This window comes from Emiliania huxleyi (genome assembly GCF_000372725.1).
Source record: "Emiliania huxleyi CCMP1516 unplaced genomic scaffold EMIHUscaffold_90, whole genome shotgun sequence".
Taxonomy (NCBI): Eukaryota; Haptophyta; order Isochrysidales; family Noelaerhabdaceae; genus Emiliania; species Emiliania huxleyi.
The window spans coordinates 10,385-24,750 of record NW_005195300.1 but is presented as its reverse complement, the minus strand read 5'-3'; the positions used below and the strand labels follow the sequence as shown (position 1 = coordinate 24,750).

Here is a 14,366-nt window from a genome sequence, read left to right as displayed (position 1 = left end):
AATAGAGCAGCAGCTCCTGAGAGGGAGAGAGAGTGAGAGAGAGAGAGAGAGAGAGAGAGAGAGAGAGAGAGAGAGAGAGAGAGAGAGAGAGAGGAAGAGGGAGGGGGAGAGAGGGAGGGCCCCACCAGCGCGTTGCTGTCGAGGCGCGTGAGCGAGGAGAGAACGAACGACGGCGCGCGCTCCGGCGCAAGCGACGCGAGGAGCTCCGATGGGGCGGTGTAGGCGCCGTCGAGGGCGCGCACCTACGGCGTGAACGGCGTCTCTTCACACCTCGGCGCCGTGAAGGGAGGAGGAGGAGGCGCCGTCGAGAGGGGGCGCGCACCGCGACAAACGCGGCGGTGTAGAGGATGGCAACGCACCTGCGCACGCCACCACACCGCTGTGAAGAGACGCCGTTCACAGCGCGGCGGTGTGCAGAGGGTGGCGGCAGCACACCCGATGGCGGAGGTGAAGGAGAGGGCGGAGAGGTCCTAGGGTGAGGGGTTAGGGTTGGGGTTAGAGGTAGGGGTTAGGGGTAGGGTCAGGGGTAGGGTCAGGGTAAGAAGGAGAGGGCGGAGAGGTCCTTGAGCAGCGAGAGCGGGCAGAGGACGGCGGCGGTGAGCGAGACGATGACAGCCTGCCGCAGCCAGCCGGAGGCGGGGACGCCTATTGTGAGATTGCATCTCCCGTCAGGGTTCCCCTCCACTGCCAGATGGGGATACCCTACCCCCAAGGAGGGGGAACCCACATGGGGCAAGGTGAGATTGCATGCCATGAGGCTTAGGGTTAGGGTCAGGGTTAGGGTCAGGGTTAGGGCAGGGGGCACCTATGGTGAGATTGCATGCCATGAGGCTTAGGGTTAGGGTCAGGGTTAGGGTCAGGGTTAGGGTCAGGGTTAGGGCAGGGGGCACCTATGGTGAGATTGCATGCCATGAGGCTTAGGGTTAGGGTCAGGGTTAGGGTCAGGGTTAGGGCAGGGGGCACCTATGGTGAGATTGCATGCCATGAGGCTCAGGGTTAGGGTCAGGGTTAGGGTCAGGGTTAGGGCAGGGGGCACCTATGGTGAGATTGCATGCCATGAGGTGTAATTGCTGCGGTAGGGGTCTCGATCTTGGTGTCGTGGAGCAGCTGGACTGTCGTTGCCATGCCGCGTGCTAGTCGAGCCCACTGCATATCTACCGTGCTGCGCATCTACCGTGCTGTGCATCTTCCGTGCTGTGTTCTATTCGAGTACACTGCATTCTTGCTCTATCGTGCTGTGTTCTATCGTGCTGTGTTCTGTGGGGCTTGTTCTATGGTGCTGTGTTCTCGCGCTGTGTTCTATGGTCTCGACGCCAGCGAGCCGCAGCAGCGACGAGAAGACGTCGCCGAGGATGCCTACAGGGAAGGTTCCGAGAAGGTTCCGAGAAAGCTCCGACGGTGACGAGAAGACGTCGCCGAGGATGCCAGAGTAGATGATGGCGGCGGAGAGGCACATCAGGGCGATGCAGCCTAATCTCGGGTCATCTCGGGTCATCTCGGGTGATCTCGGGCGGAGAGGCACATCAGGGCGATGCAGCCGTCGACAATCCACGCGGAGCGCGGGCCTGCGAAAAGGCGCGAACGGTTCTGAGAAGGCGCCGAGGCAGTCCCGAGGCAGTTCCGAGAGTGTTCCGAGAGGGTTCCGAGACGGCTCCGAGGAGGCGCTTTGGGAGAGCTCGACCGCCGCTGGCGAGGGCGGAGTCTCGGCTAGATGGCCTCGACATCATCTCGCACCATTCAGCGCGAGGTGCCGCCGCTCTGAGCTCCCTCATCTCTCGTCTAGATCTCGTCTACATCTCGTCTAGATCTCGTCTCGATCTCGCCAGATCTCGTCAGATCTCGGCTGAATCTCGGCTAGATCTCGGCTGGATCTCGGCTAGATCTCGCCAAGAGTCGCGCCCCAGAGGCCCTTGAAGTTGGAGGTGCCGGTGAGCTCGCACGAGGCGCCGATGAGGTAGAAGGTGTAGCCCGAGATGGCGCCGAGCGCCACGCAGATGGCGATCGCCGGCACCCACCCGACGCCCGCAGCCATACCCGCGGCGAGGGTCAGGATGCCGGCGCCCGCGACGTTGTTGACAATCTGAACGACTGTCATGGTGACGCTGCTGCCAACGGGCTTTGGCGTCGTCGCCGCCAGCAGCGGGCGCGAAGTCTCGGGTGCGCTGCCTCTGCGGCCTCGAGTCAGCCGCGGCGCTGCGGAGTGGCGATCGGCCGCGAAAGACGACTGCGGCAGCGCCAGCGCCGCGAGTAGGAGCGTCGATAGGCGGACCATGGCCTTGGCCTCTCGTCGAGAGGCGAGCCGGCTTGGCATCCGCAACGATACCGTGGCGGAGAGAAACCGCGGTGAACAGCTGCTCCCCACGTTCTCGAGGTGGACATCCTTTGGCCGCGTTGGGTAGCAACAGCTGCCCACTTCAAGATGAGCACTTGAGCACTTGAGCACTTGATAGGGTCGACCCCCGGCCCGGCGAGGTACTTCCAGCCTGCTGTGGGAACAGCTGACGCAGTCTCGCCGAGGCTCGTTGACTCGGCCAGACAAAAACCCCGAGAGGCGTGGGAGTACCTCGCCAGCTCAGGGTCCGTTTTGTGGATGTGCTAGAAGCATTCCCCAGAATGCCTCGAGACTGCGTCAGCTGTTCCCACAGGGCACAGCAGGCTGGAAGCACCTCGCCAGCAGAAAGAAGAGAGAGATTTTTAGCAATACCAAACAACTCTAACACTTACACGTAATTTGGGGCCTGGAGCCCTGTTCACGTGTTTTGTCAGAAAGAATGCGTGGCAGCAAAATCCAAAATTCTATGTTTGGATTTGGGGGTTGGATGTTCATGTTGTTCTTTCTATAATACTGGCACGACAAGGCGTGGACGCACTCACAGAGTAGATAGAAAGGCGAAGAACAGCCAGGCTCGAGGAGGACACACATCGGCACGGAAAGGCAAACAAAACAAAATCTCTCTCTCTCGGAAAGGCAAAACGAAAAGGAAAACAAAAAAATCGAGCTTCCTGTTGGCGCCGCAATTTCTTGGTGTGACTGCTCCTGTGGTGCGGGCGACGGCTTCTGAGGAAGCCGTCGCCCGCGCCTCGCCTGTCGCGTGAATCGTAAAGAAAGAAAGAAAGAAAACAGACACCCCAAGGGAGGGATGGGAGGACGGCACGCCGCCACCACACAGGGATTTTAAGGAGAGGTGTGTGGTGCGCTATCGCGTGAATCGTGTCGTGGGACCGCTGCGTTGTAAAATTCTTTTGCCCCGCGCTGACCAACACGGCCGCAGCGATCGCCTATTCGAAGAGGCCGTGGCCTGCGCCGTCGTGCTGCACCGCCGAGGCCGGGGTGCCGCTGCGCTGGGTGCAGCCACTTGGTCCTTGTCGAGCGAGAGTCCAGCGCTCGGCAGGCGAGGTTTGCCGCCGAGCCAAAGGTGCTCATGATCACCGGGCCCATGGAATTTCACCCATACGACCTGCCGCTGCCGAACCAGATCTTGCCCTGTGCGATTCTCAACGAGGAGGCGACGGGTCTTGTGGCCGAGCTCGAAGCAAAGGGCAAGGACTCGGCGCTGGGGAAGCTCGGCTATGAGATCAAGGAGCAGAAGAACGTCTTCATGTGGGCGATGTGGGTCTCCATCTCCGCATACCTCAAGGACTTCGGGTACCGGCAGTCGGTCCAGGTGCAGTACCAGGCCGTGCCGCAGGACGACGGCTCTCTCGGCGACAACGAGCCGAAGCCGGTCAACGTCTTTAGCGTGCCGCAGGCGGCGCTCCACTCCTCTCCTCCGCTCCACTCCACTCCTCTCCTCCGCTCCACTCCACTCCTCTCCTCCGCTCCACTCCTCTCCTCCGCTCCACTCCGGTCCGCTCCTCTCTCTCCACTCCGCTCCGCTCCTCTCTCTCCACTCCGCTCCGCCCTCCCTCCCTTCGCTCCGCTCCATCTTGCCTCAGTGAAGAAGGGCGCCCCCCCGCCTGCCGCAGGCGGGCGTGCCGCAGGCCGAGGAGGCCACCTTCTTCGCCCCCTGGCTCGGCTGCCGCTGCTCGTGGCCGTGCACGCAGCAGTGCTGGTACTTCCTGCTCGGCGCGCAGGCGTCGCCGCCACCGCCGCCGCCATTCCCCACCGCCGCCATCACCGCCGCCGCCACCGTCGCCACCGCCGCCGCCGCCGCCGCCTCAGCCGCCGCCGCCTCAGCCGCCGCCTCCGCCGCCTCTGTGTGTAGTGCCCACGCCCCGCGTGCATGCGCGCCCCCGACGTGGGACGTGGGACTGGCCACATCTCGGCCACATCTCGGCGGACTCTCGGCGGTATCTCGGCGATGTCTCGGCGATGTCTTGGCGCGCAGGTGCTGCAGTGGGTCGCCGTCATCTTTTGCCTCATCCTCGTGGCCTTCGAGATCCTCCTCCTCGAGTGCATGATGGTGGAGAACTTTTTGGCGGAGGTGCCCCACACCCTCACCTGGGTCGAGTGGTGGTACCTCGACGAGCCGTTCCTGCCGCGCTTCATCTGGATCGTCGGCAAGCTCATCGTGATCCCGCTGGCGATCGGCGACGCGATCAACAGCGAGCCGGTCAGAGCTCGCTCGTGCAGGGGCGCGAGGTTGCGCGAGGTGACCCGAGATTACCCGAGATTAGCCGAGGTTAGGTCAGCTCGCTCGTGCAGGGGCCCGACCTGCGCATCCTGCTGCGCTCGCTCGCGAGCCGGTACGAGGGCCAGACCTACGCCTACTGCACCGTCGTCTTTTGGGGCATCCTGACCGAGCTGCTGCCCGAGAGTACCCGAGAGTACCCGAGAGTACCCGAGAGTACCCGAGAGTGCCCGAGGTTAGGCATCCTGACCGAGCTGCTGTCCGTCGTCGTCATCTCGTACTTTGCGCTGGTCACCGCCATCCTCATCTCGGCCGAGAGCACCGGCAACGCCCCCTCCGACTGCTCCCGCACCACCCACGGACCTGCACCCACACTGGGTTCGATCCTCCAGAGGTGTGGTACTAGGCAACGCCCTCTCCGACTTCGGAATCATCTTTGCCATCTTCGGCTTCCTCCAAGCGACCGACAGCCGCGGGATGGGCTTCATTGCCGGCGCGGCGTGCCTCGACCCGACGACGTACCTCGCGACGACAAAGTGCGTGTGGACGGGCTTATGTTGCCGCCGGCGTGCATCTCGCCACATTTCGGCCACATCTCGGCCACATCTCGACTAGGTATGTGGACGGGCCTCGCGTCAAAGTCGTGCGGCGGACCTACCGCTACATCCTGTTCTGGTGTGTGAGTAGACATCGGGCGGGGGGGGGGGGGGGGGGGGGCACGCACGCTGCAGCACACTCAGGGCGAGGGACTCCAGCACATTCCACGCCGCAGGGCTAGCACGCACACATGGTGAGGCGGCCGATGGACTACGACCGACAAGCTTGCGTGGAATGTGCCATCGGTCAACTACATGGCAGCGAAGTGCCCTTCCGAGACACTTCCGAGACCCTCCCTAGGTGGATCGGGCTGTGGACTTTCGCCCTGATGATCCTGTTCCACGCCTACGGCCCTAGATGCGGGACACACGGACGCGCGGACTCAGCTGTCTTCTCGCTGCTTTCGTGGCCCTTATCACTCACGGTCGGTCCTTCCTAACCCCAACCCCAACCCTAACCCTAAACCTAAACCTAGCCCTAGCCCTAGCCCTAGCCTGTGCTGGATTCATGAGTGTAGGTCTACTACACGCCGCTGTACTCGTGGGTGGTCCCCGCCTCCAGCACCGACGGAGACACTTCCGAGACACTTCCGAGACACTTTCGAGACACTCCCTAGGTGGTGCCCGTCTCCAACATCTACTTTGCGGTCATCTGGCAGACGTATCCGTACTGCCTCGACGGCTGGCCGATCTGCTTCCCCCACGGCGGCCCGTGCCTCTTCTGGGCGCAGTTTGGGACGAGCCTCGCGTGGACGTCCCTCTTTGTGCTGCGGTATGGCTGCTTCCTCTTCCCGTGCGCCTGCGCGCCAGAGCTGCCGGGCTGGTTCTTCTTCCCGCCCTCCAATCACCTCGAGAGTCCGCTCGGAAGGCAGGGCCAGTGGGACACGCGCTACATTGCGCTCTTTGCCGAACGCCTCTTTGGACGCTCGGGCATCGGCTGGGACTGGGACAGCTGCGAGTGGGAGCCAAAAGACATCGACTACGAGCGCTTCTACCACGGGCCGCAGCAGACCGCCGACCAGCGCGCGGCAGGCTGGGAGCAGCGCCTCGAGCTGCTGGAGGCGCGCGTGCTAGGGAGCCAAGGCGCCGGGCAAGGGGTGGGCGGCGGCGTGGGGAGCCAGTTGAGACATACGTGGTGAGGCGTTGGGCCGAGTCTCGTCTCACTGCTGGAGGTAGACTTACGTACTCTCGGTCGTTGTACTGTAGTGTGTACTTGCATGTCCGATGTGGCATGTTGTCCTTAACGCTAAAGGTGTGACAGCGAGCGTGGAGCGGTCTATCATTGATACGATCATAAAGAGCCTGTGACCGGCGGCGAGGCGCGAGCGCTTCCTGCAGACCGCCCACTCCACACACGCGACACGGCTCACGGGCTCTAGTTCCACTTCCAGAATCCAGTTCACTCTGACACGCTAATCTTGAAAAACGTCCAACGGAGCTCCGTGTTGCTTCCAGCGCGCCCTCCCCCGCGCTCCCTGCGGCCATGGCTGGTGCTACTAGTATGGAGGGCTACCTGGCTACCGCGAGAGCGACCCCCAGCTCGTCGACATCGTCCGATGATGGTGCCTCAAAGTCAGCCTTCGGAGGCTATCGTGGGGTCGAGCCGGCAGTAGCCGCGACATGTGGTTCCACCACCCCTCGTAGGCTTTGCCTCTGCTCGCCACCGTAACCCAAGCTACCTAATGGGATGGAAAGGAAGGCTGGGCGAGAGCGTATAGAAGCGGTGTTCGACCTTGTCGTCGAGAGGGCGCCGGCCGCGTGTAAGAGGTGGCTGGCGCCCTGAGGCGGCAATTGGTGGCGTGGCGCGTGGGGAGTGCGGAACGCTACTGGTGGCGTGACAGGGCTTCTCGGCTGCGTGTGCCGCCCATCGGCACGCGGGTGCGCAGACATCGCGATGCCCGCTCGCTCGACCCTTTTGCCGCGAGAGGGCGCCGGCCGCGTGTAAGGTGGCTGTGTGGCGCCCTGAGGCAGCAATTGGTGGCGTGGCAGGGGATGGCGGAGAACGCTACTGGCGGCGTGAAAGGGCCTCTCTCGGAGGGTTGCGTGTGCCGCCTATCGGCACGCAGGTGCGCAGACATCGCGACTCTGCCCGCTCGATCGACCCTTTTTCGATCGATGTCGGCGCAGTGGACGGCGGCTAGCAGCGCAGCCGCGGATAGGGGCTAACCTTGCGACCGACGCAGCGCAGCGATATCAGCGTCGAGAGACCAACCGCGTTGCAATCTACGGGAGCCGCCTTTCTTTGCGACTCCCGCGAGGGCGGCGACGCACTTAGCTCCGTGCACTCGCCTGCCCCTCCGCTCTGAGATGAGCGCTTCCCCGTCTCACTCGACGTGTTGCTCCCCATAGGCGGCGCCTCCTCAGCTGCGGGTCCGCTCGATCAAGACCCTGGGCACCGCCGACGCGGACGTGCTGCGCCTGGAGCAGCAGAGCATCTTCAACGTCTCGAACCTCCTCGAGAAGGCGAAGGCCGCGCGGGAGCGGCGCGAGGCGGCGGGCATCTCGGACAGCGTCGAGGTGCGGCAGGACCGCGAGGCCCCCCCCTTCGACACGCGCCTCGTGGGCAAGTGGCTGGAGGTGTGCTGGCCATACAAGGAGGAGGGTAGGACGGTCAAGATCTGGGCCGCCGGCAGGGTGAAGCGCGTCGCGGACGGCCTCACCGACAAGAGGAGCCCGCGCGCACGCAAGATCCTCCCGGCCGGCATGCTGCTCTGGGCGTGGGACGCCGACCCCGAGTACGACGAGCCGGCGGGGGAGAGATGGATCGCCTTTCTTCCCGAGAAGTGGAACAAACCCGTCTCATATGGGTGGCGGCTCGATCCCCGCGAGCTGGGCGCCACCGGCCCGCCCCGCACGCCGCTCATTGAAGAGGAGGAGGAGGAGGAGGCGCCGCGCGCGCGCCGGTGACCGAAATTTGTCTGTCTTGAGACGGGTGTGGGCCCTCGTGTGGTCGGTCCCTGGATGTAAGGGGCATAGCTATAGACTCCCCATAGTGTCCACAGTCAGTGCTGAGCTTGCCGGGCTTGTAGTGCGACTTTCAAAATTTACCATTTCCCCCACTAGCTCGGCCCCTCTCGCGGCCGGGCGCGGCGGCGGGGGACCGCGCGGGATCCCGCCGAGATCCGAACTTGACCTGGCTGCTGTCTACTGACGTAGAATTACCAAAACGTCGGGAATGGGTCGCTGCCTCGCACCTCTAGAGTAGTGTCACTACGCTGCACCTCCGCCGCCACCCTTCCTGCGGCGCCGGCCTCAACCTCCATCCCCCGCAACCCGCTATCGCTCCCCTGCACCTCTGCCTCCTCCTCCGCCTCGTCGTCCCATGGCGAAGCAGCACCCGCCGCCGCTTCAGCCAACGCCGCCGCCGCCTGCTCCGCTGCGCGAGCCTGCCGCCTCGCCGCCCTCTGCTCGCTCGCGGAAGGCGGCGGGTCGGAGAGCAGCGAGAGAGACGGCAGCGGCAATGTCCGCCGGGTCAAAGCCGTCCTCCGCCTCCTCGTAGCTGCTGGCCTCGGAAGGCCCTGCTGCGCCTTGCGGAGGTGCTTGCTGCGGCGGCGGCTCGAGCAGGCGGACGGCCGTGTCCCGGAGGTGCCGCGCGCGCGCCAGCGCCGCCTCCTCGGCGGTGGCGAAGAGGCCGAGAAAGTTCTGCTTGCCTCCAGACCCCACCCTCAGCTCGTACTTCTTGCTGCTTCGCTCCTTCGGCTTGAAGGTCACGCCCCTGTAGCCGCTGTTGCTGCCGCTGCTCTTAGTCAGAGTCAGGCCCTCCCTCTTTGCCTGCCGGACTGCCTCGGCGGCAGAGGTGGGCGGCGGCGGCGGCGGCGAGGTGAGATCGCTGGTGTCCCTGCCCGCCTCCCTGCGGGCGTAGAAGAGCGCCGCCTGCTCGGCGGTGGCGAACCAGCCGAGGTAGAGACTCTTGCCTTCAGCCGTCACCTCCAGCTTGTACTTCTTGGTGCCTCGCTCCTTCGGGCGATAGCAGACGCCTTTGTAGCCGCTGGTGCTGCCGCTGGTGACCAGGGTGAGGCCCTCCCTCTCCGCCTGCCGTATGGCCTCGAGGCCATCGGCAGTGGGAGCAGCGCGGGGCTGCAGCTGCTTGGCGGCGTCGGCGCGGCCGTACTTTGAGCGAGCGTAGGCGACGGCCGCCTCTTCGGCGGTTTCGAAGTAGCCGAGGTGGACGCGCCTGCCGTCGTCCTGCGCCTGCGCCACGAACTTCTCTCTGCTGCGGTTGTACGTCACGTTCTTGTACCCAGTCGTGCTGTTCTTGAGGATGGCCGGGATCAACATGACGCGCCCGCCCCTGCGCCCGCTCGGGCTTTGAGGTCAAGGATGAGGTGTTCGAAAAAAGTCTCTCCTTGCAGCTCTCGCCCGATCCCGATCATCCGGCCCGCTGGGTGCGCTCCTCAGCTCCCCGGCCCTGGATGTGAGGCTAATGACTGCACTCCAAGTGCTCCAAGTGCTCCAAGTGCTCCAAGTTCTCTTATGTGCTCCAGTTCGGGCGGGGGCGGGGCGGCGGCGGGCGGGCGGCGCGAGGGGTACTGAGAAATAGGGACTTGGAGCACTTGGAGCACTTGGAACACACAAAATGGGTTAGCGTACAAATTAAAGGCTTATTTGACACACAAACAAATATCCTCTCTCTCTCTCTCTGAAAGGCGGCTATAGGGACGGCGCGGGCTCTCTCGGCTACGGGACCGGCCCCAGCTTCGGCTGAGGGCTAACAAGCTGCCGAGCCCAAATCACTGTGAGAGTCGTGATTTCTTGTTGGTTAATAAAAATCTCTCTCTCAGGGATGAGGCCACAAAAGAGCAAAACAAAAGAGTTGTTTGGTATTGCTAAAAATCTCTCTCTCTCTCAAAAGAGGCGCGCGAGGCAAGGAGGAGACTCGGAGAACTGAGAGACTGGGACGACTGGAAACAAGAAGACAGCGAGCCACCACAGGCGTCGTTGGCGCACATACTGAGCGGCAGCTGCGCTGGAAATAAGTAAGGAAGAGGCGCGTTACTTCATGCGGAAGCTTGACAAACACACGGCGAGGGCGACAGCAAGAGTCGAACGGGCGGCGCCGGACTCAAAAGACACCGCCACATTCCTGAGACGCGCGAGGGCAGCCTCCGTAAAGGCAATAGGGTCTAGATTCGGAGCGCTCGCCGAAGAGGAGTACGACAAAATAGCGCCCGTGATTGCCTGCACGCTGCCCGCACAGACTCACGGACTCCATACCCGAAAGAGAGAGAGGGGAGCTCGCGGGAGAGGTGACGAGTGAACTACAGGGTAGTGGGGAAGCCTTTCCTGCTGAACAAGCTCCTCTTGTAGCTCGATCGGTCACACACCGCCATCGCCGTCGGGGAGAGGGGGGACGATACTGCTTCACCTTCAGCAGCGTGCACCTCGATCCTGTACCGTGTTTGTTATGACCCCCCCCAATGACCACACCAGTGAGGGAGGGCGAGACGATCGAGGGCACGAGGGGTCCCGTACCATGCGGAATCGACCCTATCAAGTGCTCAAGTGCTCAAGCGGAAGGCAGCCTCGATTGCCATACAGACATGGGTGCGAAACAACGACAAGACCAAGGCACGGGCAGAGGAACGAGAGAAGAATATAGGGTGGATAAAGCGCCTGTTCACGGCATGGAGGGTGAGCCACGCCGAACGCAAGGAAGCCGGGGAAGACGACCCCGAGGAGGACGAAACACCTGTGCTTAGGGTACCCCTAGGCTTAAAAGGGTGGGCCCTGGGGCGCCTGCGGCTTAAACGGCTTAAACCTGCCTAGGCAGGTTTTAAGAGCTGCTGGGCCGCCGAATCCTTAAACGGTCTTAAACGCTTAACCCTTTTACGTACACATTTCGAGCGAGTGAAAACCAACTCCTGAGCACGGCGCCGCAGGCGCCTGTTGATAGGTCCAGGTGATAGCCCTGGATGGGCAATGCATTCGCCTACTTGGGCCTCAGATCGCCCGACCGCGTCCCGGTGCTCTGTGGTCGGATTTGTGACGCCGCCGCACCGCGCCGCGGCCGGGGGCCCGCCGGAGGACGAGGATGGCCGTGGCGGACCGGGACGAGCTCTGGGAGGTTCAGTGTCAGTGAGTATATTGTAGAGACCACCCAGGTGCTCAATATCTTGACTGAGAGCTAAGCCAGGGGAGGCGATGCCGGGGCCGTACAGCAGCTTGATGGTGCTTCGCCGGCGTAGAAGCGGCCGCGGAGGGCTCCGGGTGCCTGAAAAAGACGGATTTACGTGGGCTGTGGGAGATTTACTGTCGACCCAAACGACACTGTGGCGTAATCCTCTCATACATGGCTAAATATTTACCGAGCCGTTTTAAAGTTCCACCGCTACGACTGGAGATATATCGAGATTTGTTCTCCAGGAACCTTATGAAGCAAAAGGGTTAAACGGTGCGGGAGAGCTCCCGAGGTCGATGATCCGGGAGGCTCCCGGTAGACGCCGGAGGCCGGGAAGCTGGCTACAGTCAGCTAGCACGCGCCCCCTCTGCGAGTATGGCTTACAGATGTGTCTTCAGAGGCGGTTTTGTGCCTAATAACGGCGGTATTGGAGAAAACGGCGCGGAACCCAGCGACGCATGGCCGGTGAGGCCGATTTTCTTAAACGGTCTTAAAAGAGGGACCCCCCGTGCCTGCAATCTCTTAAATGGCAATTTCAGCCCCCCAATCTCCTCATTTCTTAAAAGGTCTTAAAAATCCGGCCCTCAGAACCCTACAGGGGTACCCTAAGCACCTGTGGTAATCCCGTCGTCAGCTGTCACGATGCACCCGAAGGGGACCCCAGCGCCAGCATCATCCATGGAGGCACAAGTGTTCGAAGAGAGAGTGGACCTGAGCAACGATATGACTTGGCGGCAAATGATCGCAGTGGGCGTCGGAAGAGTCGTCCTTGCGCGAGGAGAGCTCGATAAACTCGAGGGGCCAAAATATGCCGCGAGGAGGGCGGAGTTGCGCCGAAAGGCGAAAGAGGGTGTGCGCTCAGGTCATCCAAGCAAATGACGCACTCGGTATGTTCAGCTGCAGCCGGTGCCGCCCTTGCTGCGGTAGCCGCCTCCACCTCCATCTCCGACTCCTCCTCGCTATAGCTCTCCACCTCCGCCTTCACCTCGTCGTCGCACGGCGGGGCAACACAAATCGCCGCCGCCCCCGCCCTCACCGCCTGCTCTGCGTGCTGCGCGCGCCTGCCGCCTCGCCGCCCTCTGCTCGCTCGCGGAAGGCGGGTCGTGGAGCAGCGAGTTAGCCACGGCGTCGGCAATGTCCGCTGGGTCGAAGCCGTCCTCCTCCTCGACGCTGCTGGCCTCGGACGGCCCTGCTGCGCCTTGCGGCGGTGCTTGCTCCGGCTGCGGCTCGAGCAGGCGGACGGTCGTGTCCCACAGGTGCCGCGCACGTGCCAGCGCCGCCTCCTCGGCGGTGGCGAACATGCCGAGGAAGACTTGCCTGCCGCCAACCCACACCGACAGCTGGTACTTCTTGCTGCCTTTCTGCTTCGGGCAGAAGGTCACGCCTTTGTAGCCGCTGTTGCTGCCGCTCGTAGTCAGACTCAGGCCCTCCCTCCCCGCCTGGCTGACTGCCTCGGTGCCAGCAGCAGAGGAAGGCACGGGTGGCGGCGGCGGCGGCGGCGGCGCGGTGAGATCGCTGGTGTCCCTGCCCGCCTCCCTGCGGGCGTAGAAGAGCGCCGCCTCCTCGGCGGTGGCGAACATGCCGAGGTGGACACTCTTGCCGCCAACCGCGTCACCTGCAGCTTGTACTTCTTGCTTCCTCGCTCCTTCGGGTAGAAGGTCACGCCTTTGTAGCTGGTGCTGGTGCTGCCGCTGGTGACCAGGGTGAGGCCCTCCCTCTCCGCTTGCCGTATCGCCTCGAGGCCAGCGGCAGTGGGAGCCGGGTGAGGCTGCAGTAGCTTGGCGGCGTCGGCGCGGCCGCACTCTGAGCGAGCGTAGGCGGTGGCCGCCTCTTCGGCGGTGTCGAAGTAGCCGAGGTGGACCATCTTCCCGCCATCCCTCACCTGCGCCTTGAACTTCTTGCTGCTGGGCGGTAGAAGGTCACACTTCTTGTAGCCAGTCGTGTTGTCCTTGCGGATGGCTGGGATCAACACGAGGCGCTCGGTAGCCTGTGGCCCGACGAGTTCGCTCGAGCGGACAATACATTTGTAACCTTTGGCCAATTGTGGCGAAAAGAAAAAACTTCGCCGCGAGCCACAAGTTCTGTGGTGGCGCAGTGCCAGGCCCGCCGTGCACGTCGATGCTCCTCGCCCTCTGCCTGGCCGCCGTTTCGTCCGGCGTCCACAAGAGCGGCGGGAAGAGCAGCAAGGAGTCGAGCAAGGGGCCGCCGAAGGAGACGTCGTCGGCGCCCCACCTGCCGCAGCACGTCCTGCAGGCGGTCTTGGACCAGTTTGACGCGCTCGCGCCGGACGGCAAGCTCACAAAGTCGGTGCTGCAGGCGGAGCTGAAGAAGGCGCTGGCGAAGCGGCACGAGGCCCCCTTTGGCCTCTTTGACGACCCGAGGCATCCTGGCTGCCCTCGCGCCATTGCGGAGGTCGGCGCGGGCGGCGCAGCAAACATCACGGGTTCCGACGGGACGAGCGGTGCAGCCTGGGCGGTCCGCGCGCTCGTGACTGGCAAGGAGATCGAGGCGAACTTCTCGGCCAAGGGCGGCCCCGCCGCGCTCACCGGCAGCTGGAACGGCAGCGCCATCAAGTGGGCGGACGGGAACGTGTGGACAATCCGGAGCAGTCCCGCGCCCGGCTGCGCCTCGGCTGTTGCGGTGTCGGCGACCGCCGCGTCGGTGCCCGCCGCGTCGGTGCCCGCCGCATCGGTGTCCGCCGCCGCGGTCGCCACCTCCGAGCCGGTGACGGCGGGGCCGGTGGCGGTGGCGGCGGTGGCGGCGTCTGCTGCCGCGGAAGTGGGGCCGGTGGCGGCAACGGGGGCGGTGGCGGCGGGGGAGCCCGTGGTGGCGACGGCTGGGGCGGTGCCGGCGGTGGCGACAGCGGAAGCGACGGCAGCGGTGGTCGCTTCCCCGCCGCCGCCAGTCCCGCCCCCGCCCCCGCCCTCGCCCTCCCCCTCGCCTTCCCCCTCGCCCTCGCCCTCACCCTTGCCCCCACCCTCGCCCTCGCCCTCGCCCTCGCCCTCGCCCTCGTTGTCGCCGCCGCCGCCCGCGGCCGCCGCGGCCACAACGCGAGATCTCCTCGTCACCATCCCGCCCGGC

General features: G+C 64.0%; 6 protein-coding genes across 6 annotated transcripts in view; 3 read left to right on the top strand and 3 right to left on the bottom strand.

Moving 5' to 3' along the window:
* The window catches only part of EMIHUDRAFT_220172 (hypothetical protein), a gene marked incomplete at both ends in the record, with an annotated part of 4,228 nt that extends 1,917 nt beyond the window's left edge, over positions 1–2,311 (bottom strand). The window contains 3 exons of the mRNA XM_005757470.1: positions 126–242; positions 323–359; positions 1,941–2,311. Coding sequence (XP_005757527.1) covers positions 126–242; positions 323–359; positions 1,941–2,311 — 525 coding nt within the window. The remainder of the gene's footprint in view (positions 1–125; positions 243–322; positions 360–1,940) is intronic.
* A 1,111-nt stretch (positions 2,312–3,422) lies between these two features.
* EMIHUDRAFT_220171 (hypothetical protein) lies at positions 3,423–6,306 on the top strand (the record flags this gene model as incomplete). The annotated part of the gene is made up of 7 exons (XM_005757469.1): positions 3,423–3,740; positions 4,338–4,553; positions 4,826–4,949; positions 4,978–5,107; positions 5,469–5,592; positions 5,686–5,712; positions 5,785–6,306. 7 exons carry the CDS (start codon positions 3,423–3,425, stop codon positions 6,304–6,306), a joined length of 1,461 nt encoding a protein of 486 aa, XP_005757526.1.
* An 853-nt stretch (positions 6,307–7,159) lies between these two features.
* EMIHUDRAFT_220170 (hypothetical protein) lies at positions 7,160–8,074 on the top strand (the record flags this gene model as incomplete). Its single annotated transcript, XM_005757468.1, has 3 exons — positions 7,160–7,210; positions 7,327–7,446; positions 7,517–8,074. 3 exons carry the CDS (start codon positions 7,160–7,162, stop codon positions 8,072–8,074), a joined length of 729 nt encoding a protein of 242 aa, XP_005757525.1.
* A 235-nt stretch (positions 8,075–8,309) lies between these two features.
* On the bottom strand, positions 8,310–9,471 carry EMIHUDRAFT_438980 (hypothetical protein). Its single transcript, XM_005757467.1, has one exon. The coding sequence runs from the start codon at positions 9,443–9,445 to the stop codon at positions 8,516–8,518; it is 930 nt and encodes a 309-aa protein (XP_005757524.1). The 5' UTR covers positions 9,446–9,471; the 3' UTR covers positions 8,310–8,515.
* Positions 9,472–12,244: 2,773 nt separating this feature from the next.
* Positions 12,245–13,149, bottom strand: EMIHUDRAFT_220168 (hypothetical protein; the record flags this gene model as incomplete). The annotated part of the gene is made up of 2 exons (XM_005757466.1): positions 12,245–12,736; positions 12,901–13,149. The coding sequence occupies 2 exons, from the start codon at positions 13,147–13,149 to the stop codon at positions 12,245–12,247; spliced, it is 741 nt and encodes a 246-aa protein (XP_005757523.1).
* Positions 13,150–13,403: 254 nt separating this feature from the next.
* Positions 13,404–14,366, top strand: part of EMIHUDRAFT_220167 (hypothetical protein) — a gene marked incomplete at both ends in the record, with an annotated part of 2,310 nt that continues 1,347 nt past the window's right edge. The window contains one exon of the mRNA XM_005757465.1: positions 13,404–13,978. Coding sequence (XP_005757522.1) covers positions 13,404–13,978 — 575 coding nt within the window. The remainder of the gene's footprint in view (positions 13,979–14,366) is intronic.

Coding starts and splice junctions, on each gene's coding strand:
- EMIHUDRAFT_438980 (XM_005757467.1), bottom strand. CDS start 9,445: ATGTTGATCCCGGCCATCCTCAAGAACAGCACGACTGGGTACAAGAAC.